Source organism: Lycorma delicatula, chromosome 8, assembly GCF_047948215.1.
Source record: "Lycorma delicatula isolate Av1 chromosome 8, ASM4794821v1, whole genome shotgun sequence".
In the NCBI taxonomy this organism is placed as follows: Eukaryota; Metazoa; Arthropoda; class Insecta; order Hemiptera; family Fulgoridae; genus Lycorma; species Lycorma delicatula.
This window is the reverse complement of record NC_134462.1, coordinates 131,961,785-131,978,992: the sequence shown is the minus strand read 5'-3', so window position 1 is coordinate 131,978,992 and position 17,208 is coordinate 131,961,785. Positions and strand designations below refer to the sequence as shown.

The following is a 17,208-nucleotide window of genomic DNA, read 5'->3' as shown; positions in this document are numbered from 1 at the left end:
AATGTATAGGAGAAATAATATCAATATTATATAGAAAGGGTTGTTTCTGATTTGATGGCGCTACATGAGTTCAACAAAAGGTGATGTCTAATTGTTCAGCGTGTCTTTTACAGTACCGCTTAGCAATAAAGTCTTCCTCTTTCCGCAAAACAATCTAACTGGATGAATATGAATATTGTATACATTATTCACTGTTCACATCATTAATTAATCGGCATCATTTCAGCGGAAAAATTTATATAATGCTGTCATAGTAAGTTAGAAGGGTAGAAGGAACAATATTCAAGCTTTTAAATATGTTTAAAAAATTAAAAATTGTTATTGGAAAAGTAACATTTTAAAAATTAAAGAAAAATATGGAACTATTATAATCAGATCAATATTTATAAATGAAAAGTAACAGATGTAATAATGTATTGCTTTTTAAATTTGTTACTGGTACTTTTTGAATTTGTACTACTTGTATAAAAAAAGATTGTGTTCTTGCAATTGTTTTGTACTATATAATTATAGTATATATGATAATTCAAATGTAGTTTATATTGTTTAAATATTGGATCGTTTCTGTTTCTTGATCAGTTTTAGCGTTTTATACAAGAATTTCAAGTTTTCATTATTTATTTACTCTCTGTTCACATTTTTTTTTGGTAAATTAAGGAAAACCGTTCTTAAATTAAATACAATAATATTATCATTACATAAAACATTAAAGTTTGATGAACTTTGTCTGTGTATTGTTCTGTTAAAATTTTTTCTTAAAAAGTCAGTATTATTTTATTATTAAAAGTCAATATTTATCATTAATTTATAGAATAAAAATCGTTTGTTATGTTTCTCAGTTTTATGATTGAAAATTTTCAGGTCTGCATTTCTTCCATACTTGGAGAAAAGTTTTGATGAAGTATTGAAGTTGTTGACTTATCCTCAAGATGACATTCGTAAAGCTGCAGTTGGAGCTGTTACTCAATTTATAATTAATTTTTCTAAGATAGAAACCGATGAAGGAAAACAAGGTATATAAAAATTTATTGTTTTTTTTATCCTGTGTATTATTTATTGCCAACAGTTTGTTGTGTTTCTACTTAACTGTAAATCCATAAATGTAATTATTTTTTACTTTCCTGGTGAATATAGCTAAAATAGCTATATTAAAGGGGGAAAGTATATGGTGATCATGTCAAAAATGGGGTATCGGTTTTTTTTACAAATTGTTATATTTTAGAGTCCAACTAGTTAATCTAGAACAAAACATACATGTGTTTATGTACATTGTATATGTGTTGCACTGCTTTTGGCCTTATTTATTAGTTTTTTGTTTTTGTTTTTTTTTATTTAATTTGTTCAGAGCATGGGAGATATTGCAAAAAACAAGTTTTGATTTTCTTTGGAGGCATTTTAGAGAAAGCAAATTTTTACCTACAATATCAAAGCAAATATTTTACCTACAATAAATTTGTAGATAATCCCCAAAAAAAAGTTTCAAAAAATCAACCCCCACCTTTTAAAATATGTTTTTTGTTCTTTTGCTCCATCTCCCTTCAGTTTAAATATTTTTCAAAGAATTTCTGAAAGTTTATACTTTGTATATAGATAAGTTATTAATAACAGACACCCCAGACCTAAAATGTAGAAAAGTTCTTTGAAAAATCTTTTTTTCATATTTTAGCCTATATTGAAGGTTAAGCTTAACATATATATGAATTAATTTAGAAATCCTTTTCTTAAATTTTTTTTGGTTCTAACTCTTAATGCTAATTATTTAAAAAAAAGAAAAAAATGTTCCTCCATCAGTTACAGGGGTATTAAAATTAAAGTAGCTTTGGCAACTATATTCAGGACCCAAAATGAAAGCATTTTTTTCATTCCTTTCATAAGAATTACTCTTAAATTTTTTCAATATTTTTGAACAATTCCCTTTTAAATTAATTATTTTTCATTTGGGATCACTTCATAAATAATATTCCCCTCACAGAGCCCCTGAAATCAAAAAAATCTTTTATTCAGAATTAATGAATTTTTTATGCCTAAACCTTATTTTTATAGTCATAATCAATAAAAAGCACGGTATCATATGACTTGACTGGTTTAGTCAGGAAAGTCCTGCAATACTTTGCCAGTTTTTTAATTAGAATTAAAGTAATTACAAAGTGATAATCATATATATTTATAGTTTTAAATTTGCATGATATGCTGTTTTGATGTTTTAATCATTTATGTTCACCTGATTGTAGGCTTATTTTTTTCAGGTATACGTATTTACAGATTTCCTTATTTTTAGATTTTTCAGAACAAAAATTGGTTTTATCTCAGAATTGATAATTAGTAAACATTGCACAGTTTTGAATAATTTTGTGAACTTGTTCGATAGTTTTCATTAGAAAAATGTTCAGTACATAAATCATTGAAATAAAGATCTAAGTGAATAATACATACAAAAATATTTAAAAGAATTTGTAAATGCATATGGCTAGGTAACTTTTTTGTTCATTTTGCAATAATTTCTATTTTATTCATTTCATCTAACCAGGATTATACGCAAATTTTTCAGAGAATGTTCACTTTTTGAAATTCTTAACATACACATTACCATATGAACAGTGAGGTTTCTCGGCAAACTACTGTGTGGAGTTATTAGACGTGTCATTTTTTGCCTCATCTTCCAGCAGTACTTATCTAATGGCACTAAAACATTTATTTACCTGCCCTGTCAGATTATTTAAATTATTAATTAATGTTTTTATCTATCTGTGTACTTTTTTATTTTGTGATATATTAAGATTATAAATAACGTTAAATCGAAGGAAAATAATATTATTACATCATTAAAAATAAAATGTTATAAAATAGGAATATGAAAGTATAAATTATAAAATATAAGTGGAAAACAGAATATGTACAATAAAAAATGGTTCTATTCTGGTGCATGTTACTGCTGCTAACGGTCGCCATAAAGAAGTGTGTTCAAAAATTTTTTATGAGTAATAGAGTATAGACCTTTTAAGTCTGTAGAGACTTTTCAGTCTAGAACTTTTGGAATTAAATTATATGTGGTTGTATTGATAGATCATATTGATATCAATTAATTACTTCATTATTAAGCTTCTTATAAGGTGTTCTTAATATTATTCTACAAATGTCAGAAGCCTTAGAAGACACAGTTATTTTAATTTTTTTTTAGCCTTGCACAAAGCAATGGAAAATCTTATTCCAAAATGTGCTGAAATGGTGCGTATGGATGGAGATAGAGAAGTTGTTATGACTGCACTAAATTCATTCAAAGATCTGTTGAAGCAAGTTGGTGCACCTACAATTGCAGCTAAAGGACATACTGATTTAATACTTAATTCAGTTATTGATATAATGACTCATAGAGTGAGTATAGATTTATTTTATTTATTGTTTATGAAATTAAAATTTTATTTTACTATCCTTAATTATGGTAAAGAAAAGTGGCAGTTTGCTACTAAATTATTACTATTTGAAATTTATAGGTAATTTAGGTCAAGTCTTATTAATTTCAGGCTAGTTCTATGGTATTTTTTCCCCATTGAAGTTTTTGTGTGAGATAATACTTCAAATTATTGATTGTACTTGTCATGTAAATTGCTTATGCATTAAGCTTGCTAAATTGTGTTCCCCAGTAGTTTCAGTTGGTTTCATATGATACTAACAATCAGAGAATTCTCCATGTCTGTTTCTTCTTGTGATGCATTAGTCCAGTTAGTGTAACAGTAACAATCTCATAATATTAAAAATAAACTTTCTTTGAGTTTAATAAAATTCTTCTTGCATAAAAAAATTGTTTGAGATGTAATAAATGCTTATGTCCTTAAAGTTACTTAACTTTCTGGTAATGTTGCAATAAATTGACTAATAGTTTCTTTCACATAACACCTACCCGAAAGTTTTGAGATGAGAACTTTTAATGCTTGCGTACATGATGCCTTGAGTATAATAAAGAATAGTTGAGTATACAAGTATACAATCTTGAGTATACAAGAATAGGCATAATATAATAAATAGAGAATTTTTTCGGGAGAATTTTTAAACGTGTGATTTTTGTATATTTTCTTTCCAATTGTATTCGTTCTCATTAATTTTTTTTATTTTCTAGTATTGTGAAAGGAAAAAGTAAATATTAGATGGATTCCTTTTTATAGTTTGTTTTTTCAAATTATAGTTTATTAAACTTTTCATATATGCTTCAAAGTTATTTCACAATATGTCATCTCTGACCAATACTATTTCCATTCAATGATTTTATAAATATTTAAATAAGAACCAGAAAATTAGATCCATACCCAGCTTATATTTACCAATATCCTCTAATTATTTACGAAACAGAAAATAAGGGTAGAGAAGTAAACAGAAATTTTAAACAAACAAAAAAAAAATACAAAGAAACTAGATAATAAATATTTGGATATAAAGAAGCTTTGCATGCTACAGGTGTTATGCTGCTCATGTTAACCCTAATAAATAGTTATATCTTGGTGGATGTTTCCTCTAAGAGTTTAGAGCATTTCAAACAAATGTCAAATAGCTTTTATGCTAATTAATAACCATCAATGAAACTTCGGTTCATATCACTATACACGTGAAACAAAGTGGGTACCACGAGGCAATCTGTATGCAAGGTCACAGCCATTGTTTTGGAATACAAAGGGCATAAATTTCTTGAATTATCTTACAAAGGTAAATACAATCATTTGCAAGTATTAAGCCAGTTAATTGTGATGCCTGAGTAATAAAATCAAGAAAACCAGATCACAATCGGCCAAGAAAGAACTGCTGCTTAATCAGTACAACTCACTGGTTAACACTAAAACAGCAGAATTGGCCAAATCGAAGTCTCCAGTTTTGGCTCCTTGCATTTTCTATCTGCTCTTGAATCTAAAGATATGGCTCAGATGAAAGAAGTTTGGTGACAGTAAACTGATTAATGCTGTAAATGGCTATGAAGAGTTGGATAAATCATTCTATAAAAATGGTACAATAACTTACACTTTGGGTTAAGTGTGTCAAGCTAAAAGTAGGTTATATTGGAAAGTAATTACCATTCACCCTGAATAATTTTTTTATTTTCTAACCTATGAACTTACCGGTAAGTTCATAGGTTAGCTATGGATATAATAAATAAATTGCTCCCATAGCTCTGGAAAACTTAATACAAGAAAGTTGTTATATTTATATTAATTATAAACAGTTCAAGATAATTCCTGTTGTCAGCTAAAATATGTCAAGTTTCAGTATTTTAAAATTTCAACACTCCTTTCTAATAATAGTTTTCTCCTTTGCACTTTGTAAATTTTAACTATTTTTAAAATAAGATATTGTTTAATTTTTTTTTCTCTAGTGTATTTATTTGTTTTGGTAATTTACAGACAGAATGCCAAGATAAAGGAGAAGACGATGAACCAGAAGCAGAACAGGATGAGGTTTTAGTTGAGAGTGCTGGTGAAATTGTGCCTCATCTTGGTAAGGCACTCGGTCCAGTTGAGTTCAGTCAGCATTATACGCAGCTACTGCCACACTTCCTCACACTCACAGTCAGTCAGTTCATTTTAACCAGAATAATTGTGCCATAATCTCTTGTAAAACCTATGATATGTTAAATTATTATTTTTTTAATAGTAAGTTAGATGTGCCTTGCAAGTTTAGCACAGTTTAATCACTTAGAATTAAAGCTTTAAGTGATTGTACTAAAATGAACAAAAATCAATATTTCCATGATTTTCTTATGGAAAGTAATTTTTTACTGCTATATGGGCTGTAATACAAGCCAAACAGGCGATGGGAATTATAAAAATCTTGTTAAATTAAAAATAATGTATTAAAAAAATATATTTATAATTTAGATATGAATATGTTTCTATTAGTTAGTTAAAAATTTAGTTTTTTTACACCTGTGACCTTAGTTTTCCCCCTAAGTTTAGTAGTTCAGCATGTTTTTTTTTTTTTTGCATAAATTTAACGCAAAAGGGGTGGGGTCTCTGCTTCAACAAAACATGATTTTATGAAATTTATTTAAAAGTTATAATTGAAAGTATTAAAATGAACATTCTGCTTTATTACAATCTGTTTGTAAATAAATAGTACCATATTATAATTTATATAAAATTTTATCATATAATTTATATAAAGTATAAATTTTTATAATTTAATTTAAAAACAATTTCTGATCCAATTATAATGTAAAAGTTTACTTGTTCATTTATTGTATTTTACAAATAACTATATAATATAATATTTTTTCAGCCTCCGCAAAGTATAAAATTGGAGAACACTCTTACATTTACTTTTTTATGTTCAAAACATTTTTGGCCTAAGCTCATCATCTTCAGTGATTTTTTTAATAATTCTTCATCTAGAGTTTAATGTGTAATGTAAACACATTAGACATTAAACTCTATCTTTTTACCCTATTTTGTAAAAATTGTCATTAATAAAATTTAAAAACATTAAAAATTGAGAACAAATATTTCAGTCAAGAGATGAAAAAGTATTGCAATAATTGTTAATTTATCAATATCTTATCTTTGTGTGCCAGCTTAAATAATTTTAATAAGAATGTTCCCATTAAATTCTGTTTGCAGATTTATAAGGCTGAATTTACGTTTATATATAAAAATTTTCTAAAATTTTAATGTTTTATTATTATTTTCTAAATTAGTTATAGTATGATTATTATTTATTAAATGGTTGGCATTTGAGAAACCTATTTTTTTATTTTTAATGATCTAAAATGTTCATTATGTCTTTCTTTAAAAGGACCTATTTGTTTTACCAATATATAGCTTTTCACAATTGTTGCATTTTATTTTATTAATACCAGAAGAATCTTTTTTATTGTATGATTATCAGGTTTTTAAGCAGGCTTATATATTTTTTTATCATTATATGCGTCAATCAAGTTTTCTATAATTTTATTTGTATATGAGTACTTTATATAAATATTTTCACTATTCTTTTATTTTTTATTTATAGGTATTAATAATAATATTTTACAAATAATATGATGAAAAAGAGTAGTAATGAAAGAATTCAGGATAAAGACCAGTAAGAGACTTATAAAAAGTACTTCCAGGAAAGGAAGGAGATGAACGCTAAGAAAAGTATTAAACAGGGTCCTCTGTTGGGCAAAACAGAAAAAATGATGTTAAATCATCGTAACAAGGAAAAACAACAAAACATTTCAGAAGATATTATTAAATCGCTAAATTTTGATGAGTGAAAAGTCTAGTAAGATTTTCCCTGAACAAACATTATTATTATTATCGTTCTCTCAATTATTAATTAATTTTTAATAAAGTTATTATCTCTAACTTCTACTTATGCAACATACGCCAAGTTAATATAATTTATTTATCTTATGTTTTGGCAGTTTTATGGCATATTTTTTCTAAATTAAAAAATTAATTTTTCTGCCATTTTGGGGTCTTAAACTTGATTTACAAAATAGATATATATGTATTTTATGCAATTTAGTAAACCTTGCATTACTGCATTTGAATCAACTTGATAGCTTGCACCGTTATTGTATAATGATGTTATAACATTTTAATTTTTGCAACCATTTTGATTAGCCAATGACAGCCATTCATATAATTTTGTAATCCTCTAATGTAGCTTAATCAAAATTAGAATCCAAGACAAAGTGTTCACATGTACATATTGAATTCAGTAATTAAACTGTTCCTTTATTGAAGTTTAAATTAAAAACAAACCTAATTTATTTATGTAAGAGCATATGATTGTTGCAAATAGAAATTGTACATTTAATCTAAATTATTGAAATTTATTTTTAAAAACATGTATTCAAATTATTATGTAACAAGGCAGTTTTTGATATCTACTAGCAGATGTAATTGCAGAAAACTAATTGGTTTTGTATCAGATTTTGATTTTGATTGGGATGGTTAACATTCTTGTCTAAAATTTTATTACTATTTGTAAGTAATGTATTTTTTTTTAGTAATCGTGAAGGAAAAAACTAAAGCAGAGATTATAAAAAATTAATTTTATGATTTTATCTTTTTAAATTTAGTTAAATCTAAATGTTCAAATTAATTTATTTGAAGCTATGATTTGAAATATTTGTTGTCTGAAGCATTAATGGTGGCAGATCATTGGTTATATGATTGGGAAATGACATTTGGCTTTGATATGCTTCCATATCATTCTCAAGTTCATCATTATTTTTGGAATGTATTGTCTACTTTACATTGACTTGAACCGCTTCAAGAATTAAATAAAAACTACTCATTGAGATTTATCAAAACTAAATCTAAATGATACAATAAATATTCACAGAGTCATTAATGATATATCAGTTATATATACATGCTCTGTAGACAGATATGCATTGCAGATAAGGCATTTACAGTTAAAATTTGTTGGACATATTAGATAGTGAAGTATCAAAATTAGTTGACTATTTTTAATTACGTTGACTATGTTCAGATTTACAAATTGCTTTTTTCATCTAATTTAATTTGACAGATGGTTTAACATAGACTAAGAGTAATTTTAAAACAAAACCAGCTACACGCATTGTTTTTGAAACTCTTATAGTTGTCAGTTTTTAAAAATCTACATACTTTTATTATACTATTGATTAAAAAAATTTAGCCAGAGCTGTGTAAAAATAAAAGTGTGGTTAATTGTCATAAAAGAAATGTTAGGGGTTACCTGCTTGCTTAATTTAAGGTGCGAGGTGATTTTATGATAATTTGCAAACTTATTTAAAATAAATTGTGTGGTTTTTGTGCTACATATTTTTTCTTACATCTTAACACCTTCTATTGAAAATTATTGTACTGTTTGCTGCACCAAATAATCATACCATTTAATTTTTTATGTTGACTGTATCCATGTACTATTTAAGTAGTTACCATTTTTTAATTGTCATTTAAATTTCTGACTCATTGTCATAAATTATAATTTTTCTGATATAAATTTTTTTTAAATCTTAACATATTTTAGTAATTCTGTTTTGAAGGTATGAAATTAAACTCAACAAGCAGTTTCTCACCAATATTTATCGACAGCCAGTCTGCTGATTATAATTAAAATAGTTATACCACTTAGTATTTTTCTAACTAAAAATACATTAAGTAAATATTTTTAATTCACAATTTTATGTTTGTAAATACTTATATATTTTTTTGATGGTAGACTGACTGCTTAGATCTTTGTGAGAAATGATTTTTATCATTGTATTTAGAAGTTGTATACTTAATAAAAATCACTTAAAATTTTTTTGAATTAATTTGAAGAAACAACTAAAAGAGAATCCTGGACAAAGTTGAATACATCTGGTTTATTTTAAAGTTTGTGAACTGTTCATTTGTTTGCTTAATTAATACATGTTACTATTATTATTACAGAAACCTAAGTGCTCAGATGCTCAGCGTTCTTTTGGTGTCGGTATGATAGCAGAGTGCATGGAACCTTTGGGAGAAAGAGTAACTCTTTTCGTTGCTGAATTATTTCCATTTTTGATATCGCTTACACGTGATAAAAATGATGATGTTCGTAATAATTCCATATTTGCCCTTGGTGAAATGGCCCTTCATGGAAAGAATGCTGTATTTGAGTATCCTTTTTTAAGTTTTAGCTTGTGTTTATTATTTATATTTATTTCATATGTAATGTATAATTTGTTTTTTCTTTAGAATAAATTATGTGCAATATTATTATTATTTTTATTATGGTACGTTGAGAAAAATTTATTTATTTATGTGAGATTATCCAGAAAGTAAACTCCTTAAGGCAATTAAAACAGATCGTTGATTTTCTCACTTAAATTTTTTATTGCTCTTTAAAATACAAATATTTTTTCTACACAGATACCATCATTGTTCAGGCACTTATAGCAGGGCACAAGATGTTGTATCCCTACATCATAGAATGACGTTGCTTGCAACTTATGTCATGTATTAATAACTTGTTTGACCTTGTCATTCTCATGGAACTCTGGCCAGCAAGTAAAGTTTTAAGATATAGGGTCAGGTGAGACCCTGACCTAGTAAGTTGGTGTAAGAACCGGGTTGTATGGGGTATTATTCTCAAGACAAAAGTATAAGGAAATGTTATCTTGTAACAACACTGTGTGTGAGCGCGCACGTGCATTGTCATGTAAGCAAGCCATGTTGCTTTTTCTAGGTCATATGAAACAGTTTTTTCAGTTACTCAATTTATTCAATTACTCAAACAAAATTTGTATAAAAGTGAACATGAAATTTCTAGAACATGCATGGAATGAAATTGTTAGTGAATTGTCTTTTCTTTTTTCTCTTGTCATCAGTTGCACATACCAAATCAATGTTAATAAAAGATGGTCACTCGCTCCATTCATCATACAAGTTATATCAACCTTAAACAATTGCACCAATCTCCATACTATGGAATCATTCAATCCATTTTCTTCACAAACCTGAATGTGAATTTCAACTGATTTAATGCATTCAAAAAATGGGTCAAAGACCAAATTGCACATGCAGCAGTTTCACAATTTTTGTAAAAATCATTCGTGCTCAGAAGCAATACAGATTAGACAACTGATTAATGACATTCCTTGCTAACATGTCAAGCAACTAGCCCACATGTATAAAATTGTAATCATAGTGCTGCAGTAGCAGCAATATTTAGAAATGGAACTTTCTGGATATACCTCGTAGTTTATCTTATTGTATAAAAACATACTAATAATTTTTGCCTGCCATTCTCAAGATTGGCCTGCTTGAAACTGTGTAACTCATAAACATTACATGAAGTTATTACCTAGAGCAGAGGTCGACAACCTTTTTGTCAGTAAGAGCGCAAAATAAATTCAAAAGTTATTGGGGGCACCAGACTATTATTACACAATAAATTAAATACATTTGCTTTTAAAGTCAATGAAACAAAATTATTCTTCCCAGTCAACATTAAAACAATAAATTCTTTTTCTTTTACAATTATTCATGATGGGTTATTTATAAAATTCGTTTAACCAGTATGATATGTATTTGATAGTGAAAAGTGCAACTATCTTGCGTGATATGGTTACTAATAAATAATATGTAAATAATAAAATATAGTCAATAATAATAATTACACTCAGAATATGGTAACATACTACCAAATTTATCAGAAGAGAGAATATTCCTATGTGCTAAGTAGAAAGTGTGTCAGTGTATGACCCTGATTGCTATTTGCTGACACTGAGCTTGTGTAATTATATATTCTTATATATGTGCGATGCCAATATGGTTATTGGGCTTAGTAGGTGTGTAGTTTAGTGAGGGCATATAAAAATCTCATCGAGGGCGCCATGTTGCTGACCCCTGGCCTAGAGTATGGCAGAATCTTAATTAAAGAAATCCATATTTCATACCATAACTAATAGTTGTGGGTTGAGCAGAGTCACTCAAAAATGGTGTAGCCATTTTCCATCATCCCATGTCAGGCTTACTGAGGAGAGAAGAATGTAGTGGTTTCCCATTGCCTTCTTCACTGAGCCATGAACATTAATTAACAGTGATTACCTAAAACTGACCTCTTCAGTTAGTTAACCATAAGGACTAACACTAATGAACACTGTTACTTCCAATCCTATTTTTTTTTTTTTTTTTTTGCCAAATGTGTTGGGTAATACTATTTAACTGAATAACAGTATTGGTGAAATAAAAAGCTACATGTGGTTTCTACTAGGAACAAATTGTATTCTACTATACCAAAAAAACCAGAATAATAGTGCTAAAATGTTCAAATTTTTTTTTAACTGGATGTAGTTGCTGAATGACTTGAGTAATTAATTTCTTAATTGTTCACATTTAAAGCCCTTATTATCATAATTCTATTACAAAGTATTTTTATAAATGAAAATATGAAAAAAATTACTTATATATTGTATTTAAATTTAAAAGACTAAATATTTATGGTTACATATGTATATAAATAAAAAACATATTTATCTTACTCACTTGTATTGTACATTTGTGGAGTTTTATGTTATTGTGTTAAACTCACATGTACAACACATGAAGAGAGGTAATGAAGGTACTAAGTAAAGACTTCTAGATGACATGTGAATAGTTACGTGCAGTATCAGAAATAAATCTTTCTATCAGAAAACAAAAGGGATTCAAATTTATCCACGGGGGACTGCTGGCTTCTTCAACCAAAAAAAAATATAATTGTCAAAGGTGGGAGATCTATCTTCACTTCTTTATTTACTAGCCTAGCCAGGAGTTAATCTTGCAAAAGAAATTTGAGATAGGAGCAGTGATTACTAAATTTGTAATTTTTGCAAAGTAATAACAAAATCCTTAATTTTTGTTTACAAAGATTGTATCCACAATTATTGCAAGCCTTGTCTACTGCAGTATCAAGCGAAAGAAATGCCCTTGCATTGGATAACATCTGTGGTGCTATCGCACGACTTATAGTAACAAATATATCAGGAGTACCGCTTGATCAGGTGTGTATGTATTCAGATTTGTTTTGCTATGTTCTATTAGTTTACAGATGTTTTTATCGCTAACCTTTTCCTGTACGGTTATGTATGTCGTAATGAAATATTTTATCCACTCATGTAAGTCATAGTACATAGCAATGAAACATTTGAAATTAGTTGAAAGATCCTTACATTAATTGTACTTGAATTATAATTATTATATCATATAATTAATCTTATGATATGAATATTTATTTTAATCAAAAAAAAGATTATTTTGCAATATCTAGGATTTAAACTATTTAGTTTAATGAATTAATTGATGTGTTTACTATGTTATACAATGATAGCAGATGTTAATTAACCACTAAACTTTTATTAATTTTGGTTTCTGTTCAGCAGTTCTACAGCATAAACAAATATTATTTAGCAATTCATGTGCCAATGTTTACTTATGAGATTAGGTTATGCGATTTGTTGTTAAAAAATAATGAATCTTTAATTATGAATGTATTTATAAGGTATCAATTGATAATTCTAGTGCAAGTAAATTTGAAGTGGATAAGTCTGAAAATTTTAAAATACTTAAAATTGAATATGTTCATTGTTAGCTTAGTAAAAAAAATACACTTGTGGACTTTTAAAAATCAAATAAGTTTTCTAACAATGTTAACCTGTATTGTTGACTTCATGATATTACTTGTCCCATCTTTCTCTGACCATTCTTATTCCAGTAGTTAAGAATAGTTCACCTTCATGTCTGAGCCATTCTTGACCAGCTCCGTGTTGCCAACCTTGGACTGATAAAAATAAATTTGTCGGTGCAAGATTAAGATTGTAAGATAAATGCGGCAACACCTCCCAACCTCATTGTTGAATAATTTCCTGTGTCTTTTGAGCGGTACGGGGCGGGCATTATCATACAGAAGAATTACGCTTTTGAGAGAGAACTAGGACATTTCTTTTTTGTGAGTTTACTTTACTTTCTAGCATGTCACAATAGTATTCACTATTTTTTGTACGTTATTTTTCCAAATAATTCCAATAAATTGGGTCTTTATTGTGCCTAAATGCAGTTAGCATTACTTTAGCGGCTGACGCATGCATAGGTTATAAATATTTCCTGGTGGGAATCCGAGTCTGATTTCTTTTATTCTTTCCTGCGATTTGAGTATACTGTTTCGAAATCCATCATGAACATGTTTTGCAGTAATTTAACTTATCATGAATGCAATGGACACTACCACCTATACATGTGCTACAAATTTCAGCAATTTCCTAAATCGTTATGCATCTGTTCTTGTGATAAGATCATTAATGCAATTTTTCAAAGCATCAGTTGAAACTTCCATCTGTGTTTCCCTCTGATGAAAATTGTTGAAACCCTGACTGATTTAAGCTAGTTGATCCACTGATAAAAATTTACAATGGAAATACATTTTTTAATTAACAGCTGATATTTTTTACGTTAAAGCAACTTGAACAGCAAACCATTTTAGTCGATTCTGTTAAATAGTTTTACCATTTGCAATTCTATACGATGTCTCTATTGAACAACACCAGTAGAAGTAGATACATTAGAATTATATTTTGCTCTTTTTTTTTTAAATAGGATACGTTGCTTCAAGTACTCCAGTAACAGTAATTTTTCTGTTCAGTATCCATAAAAAAGTATTTTATAAAATAAAATAAAAATATATTTTCATGTAGTATATTAATCGTTTAGTGTTTTTATGTAGTATTTATTAGTAAAGATGGAAACTCTTTTCATTTGTGCGCCTTTAAGAGAGTTTTTTATTTCACATGTGCATGGGAAATTTGATTTAATAAACTTAATCGTGCTAATTTTTTTAACTTATTTAATTTGATCAAAAAGCATATATCGTTGTTCAATATAACAGAGAGTTCATTTCTGTAATGACATTTTGGAAGTCAAGTGATAATCATAAATTTAAATTACTTTTATATTTTCTCATATTTAGAAGCTTAATAACGTATCCTAATTACTGCAATTTTGGTTTTTTTCAGATTAACCATTTATCTTGACACAATATTGTTCAAAATCCTTTATTATTATTTGTAACATAGGTTATCTGTTAGTAGTGAAATAACATTGTCCAATATCCATGCAGTTTGATAGGGCTTTTCAGACTGACATCACCATTAAATATTCTTTTTTTTATAAATAATGGAAATGACAGTGGACTTAATTATATACTCTTATTTTTATGCCCACATGAATTTCAAGACTTTCTGACAAGCCTGTGTGATTTTATACTATGATTCAGCATGCATGTTAACATTATATATTTTATTTTGAGCAATATGTCATATATTTTATGTTAGTATTATTAATGAATCTTTAAAGTATCTTAGCATTAAAAAAAATTTCCTTTTTAAACAGAATAGTTTTTTCCATAGAGATCATTCTGAAAACTAACAGATTTACTGAACAGGATTTAATCAGTTAATGTATCAGAAAGGTAAAAATGTTCACCTCCTACTTCGTCTTTTCAAGAATCTTAAACCAGAAGAACGATAACCAGACTGAATAATATTTATCAATACATTTTTTTTTTTTTATTGTAACTCATCTTTTACGGTTAGGAAAAAATATGCTACTTACAAAATTACCATTTAAAAACTGAAAAGGATAATGTAAAAAAAGTAATCGTTGTTATTCAAAGTAACTGTTGCAAACAAGTAACAAGAGTTCAAAAAGTAACCGTTTCAACATGAAGTTTTCATGTTTATTTTAATGAGTGTTAATTTCATTAAAGGACTAGATAATTTTTTTAAGGAGTATGTGTTTAAGGTGGTGATTACTTTTTAGGTACTGCCAGTGTATGTTAATTTCTTACCATTACGTGAGGACTTTGAAGAGAATAAGTGGGTGTTCAAAAGCTTTGAATTGATGTATCAGCTGGGTACAGAATCTATGAGGAAGTTAATACTACCGGTTATAAAGACTGCGGTTCTTGTTCTTCATAAGGATCAGATTGAACAAGGTAGTTAGTAAATTATTTTAATAATAGTTTCATAAATTTTAGAACTTAGTAGGTCTCTTCAGAAAATAATCGAACATTTTTAATTCTACGCCAACAGAGATATTTAGTGATGTGTGGTTGGCAGCATTGTGTTCCACATAAACTCCACTGTAACCACATGCTCTTGGATTGTTGATATCTTATTTAGTTTTTGTTATTTGAATGCAACATGTATAAATGCTAGTAGCAATTTTCAGGAGAGACAATATAACCTAAACTTTTGCCTGAAACTGGAAAACTTTCACAGAAATGTTTCAACTTTGGAAACAAGCTTATGGAGATGATGCTCTGCATCGTATGCAATGTTATGAATGGTTTTCAAGATTTAAACGTGGCCATCATCGATTGAAGATGACCTTCAACCAGAAAGGCCTCTTTGATTTCAACTGATGACACCCGTGTTCAGAAAATCAGTGATGGTGCATGCCATCACCTTTCTTTTTTTTCCTGTTTAGCCTTCGGGAATTAGTTCAAGTATTACTTCAGAGGATGATATGTATGAGTGTAAATGAAGTGTAGTCTTGTACAGTCTCAGTTCGACACATTCCTGAGATGTATGGTTAATTGAAACCCGACCACCAAAGAAAACCGGTATCCACAATCTAGATTCAAATCCATATAAAAGTAACTGTCTTTACTAGACCTTCCAACGCTGGAACTCTCGACTTCCAAATCAGCTGATTTGGGAAGACATGTTCACCACTAGACCAACTCTGTGGGTTATGCAAATCTCAGATTGTCAGAGAATTTGCAGAAGAGGTTAGCATCTCAATCGGATCATGCCGTGACATTTTGACTGAAAAATTGAACATGCATCGAGTTGCAGCAAAATTTGTTCCTCCTTTGATGACCGAAAAACAGAAAGAATATCGAGTGGACGTTTATCAGCAACTTCTTGAACAAGCCGATGACAAAACATTCATGCAAAGCTTTTTGGAGTTACAAAACAGGCTGGATTTACAGCTACGACATCGAGACAAAAGTTCAATCATCTCAATGGATTGGCAAAGGATCTCCACGCCCAAGAAAGCATGTCAGTCTCAATCCAATGCCAAAGTGATGTTCTCTGTTTTTATTTTTATTTTAATCAAATGTGCATTTTGAATTCTTGCCTCAAGGGGAAACATGTGTACTATCAAGGCATTTTACAATGGCTCTGTGAAAAAAATCTGCAAAAAGAGACCAGAGTTGCGGCAAGACGACTCATGGTTCCTTCACCACAACAATGCACTCGCACACCCAGCTTTGTGCCAAAAATCAGAAGTCGCTCCTCCCTCAGTCTTCCTACTCACCAGATCTGACTCCTTGCGATTTTTTCTTATTTCCAAAATTAAAATGGTGATGAAAGGATGCTGTTTTCAGACTATTTGATGACATTAAGGCAAATTCATCATGGACCTGAGAAGCCATTTCAAATGAAGCTATTCAGGACTGCTTTGCGAAGTGGAAACACCATTAGGAAACGTGTGTGAATGCTGGAGAGGAGTACCTAGTACCTTGAAGGGGACAAGGACCAATAATCTGTAAAATTAATAATAAAGATTAAAAAAATAAAGTTCGGTTATTTTCTGAACAGACCTTATATACATTTTTAAGCCTTTACATTTCAGGTGACTATCTTTTTTACTTCCCTTTGCAGTTTGTTTTCGTACTTCTGTTCTCTAGTTTATGTTTAGAATTAGAATTGTGAATTGCTAATTATTAGTAATAAGTTTTTAA

The 17,208-nt window shown here is 28.6% G+C and overlaps 1 protein-coding gene across 1 annotated transcript in view; it reads left to right on the top strand.

The window, feature by feature from the left end:
* The window catches only part of LOC142329586 (importin-4-like), a 77,038-nt gene that overhangs the window by 55,124 nt on the left and 4,706 nt on the right, over positions 1-17,208 (top strand). The window contains exons 13-18 of the mRNA XM_075374292.1: positions 862-1,013; positions 3,179-3,372; positions 5,385-5,549; positions 9,390-9,598; positions 12,334-12,466; positions 15,276-15,450. Coding sequence (XP_075230407.1) covers positions 862-1,013; positions 3,179-3,372; positions 5,385-5,549; positions 9,390-9,598; positions 12,334-12,466; positions 15,276-15,450 — 1,028 coding nt within the window. The remainder of the gene's footprint in view (positions 1-861; positions 1,014-3,178; positions 3,373-5,384; positions 5,550-9,389; positions 9,599-12,333; positions 12,467-15,275; positions 15,451-17,208) is intronic.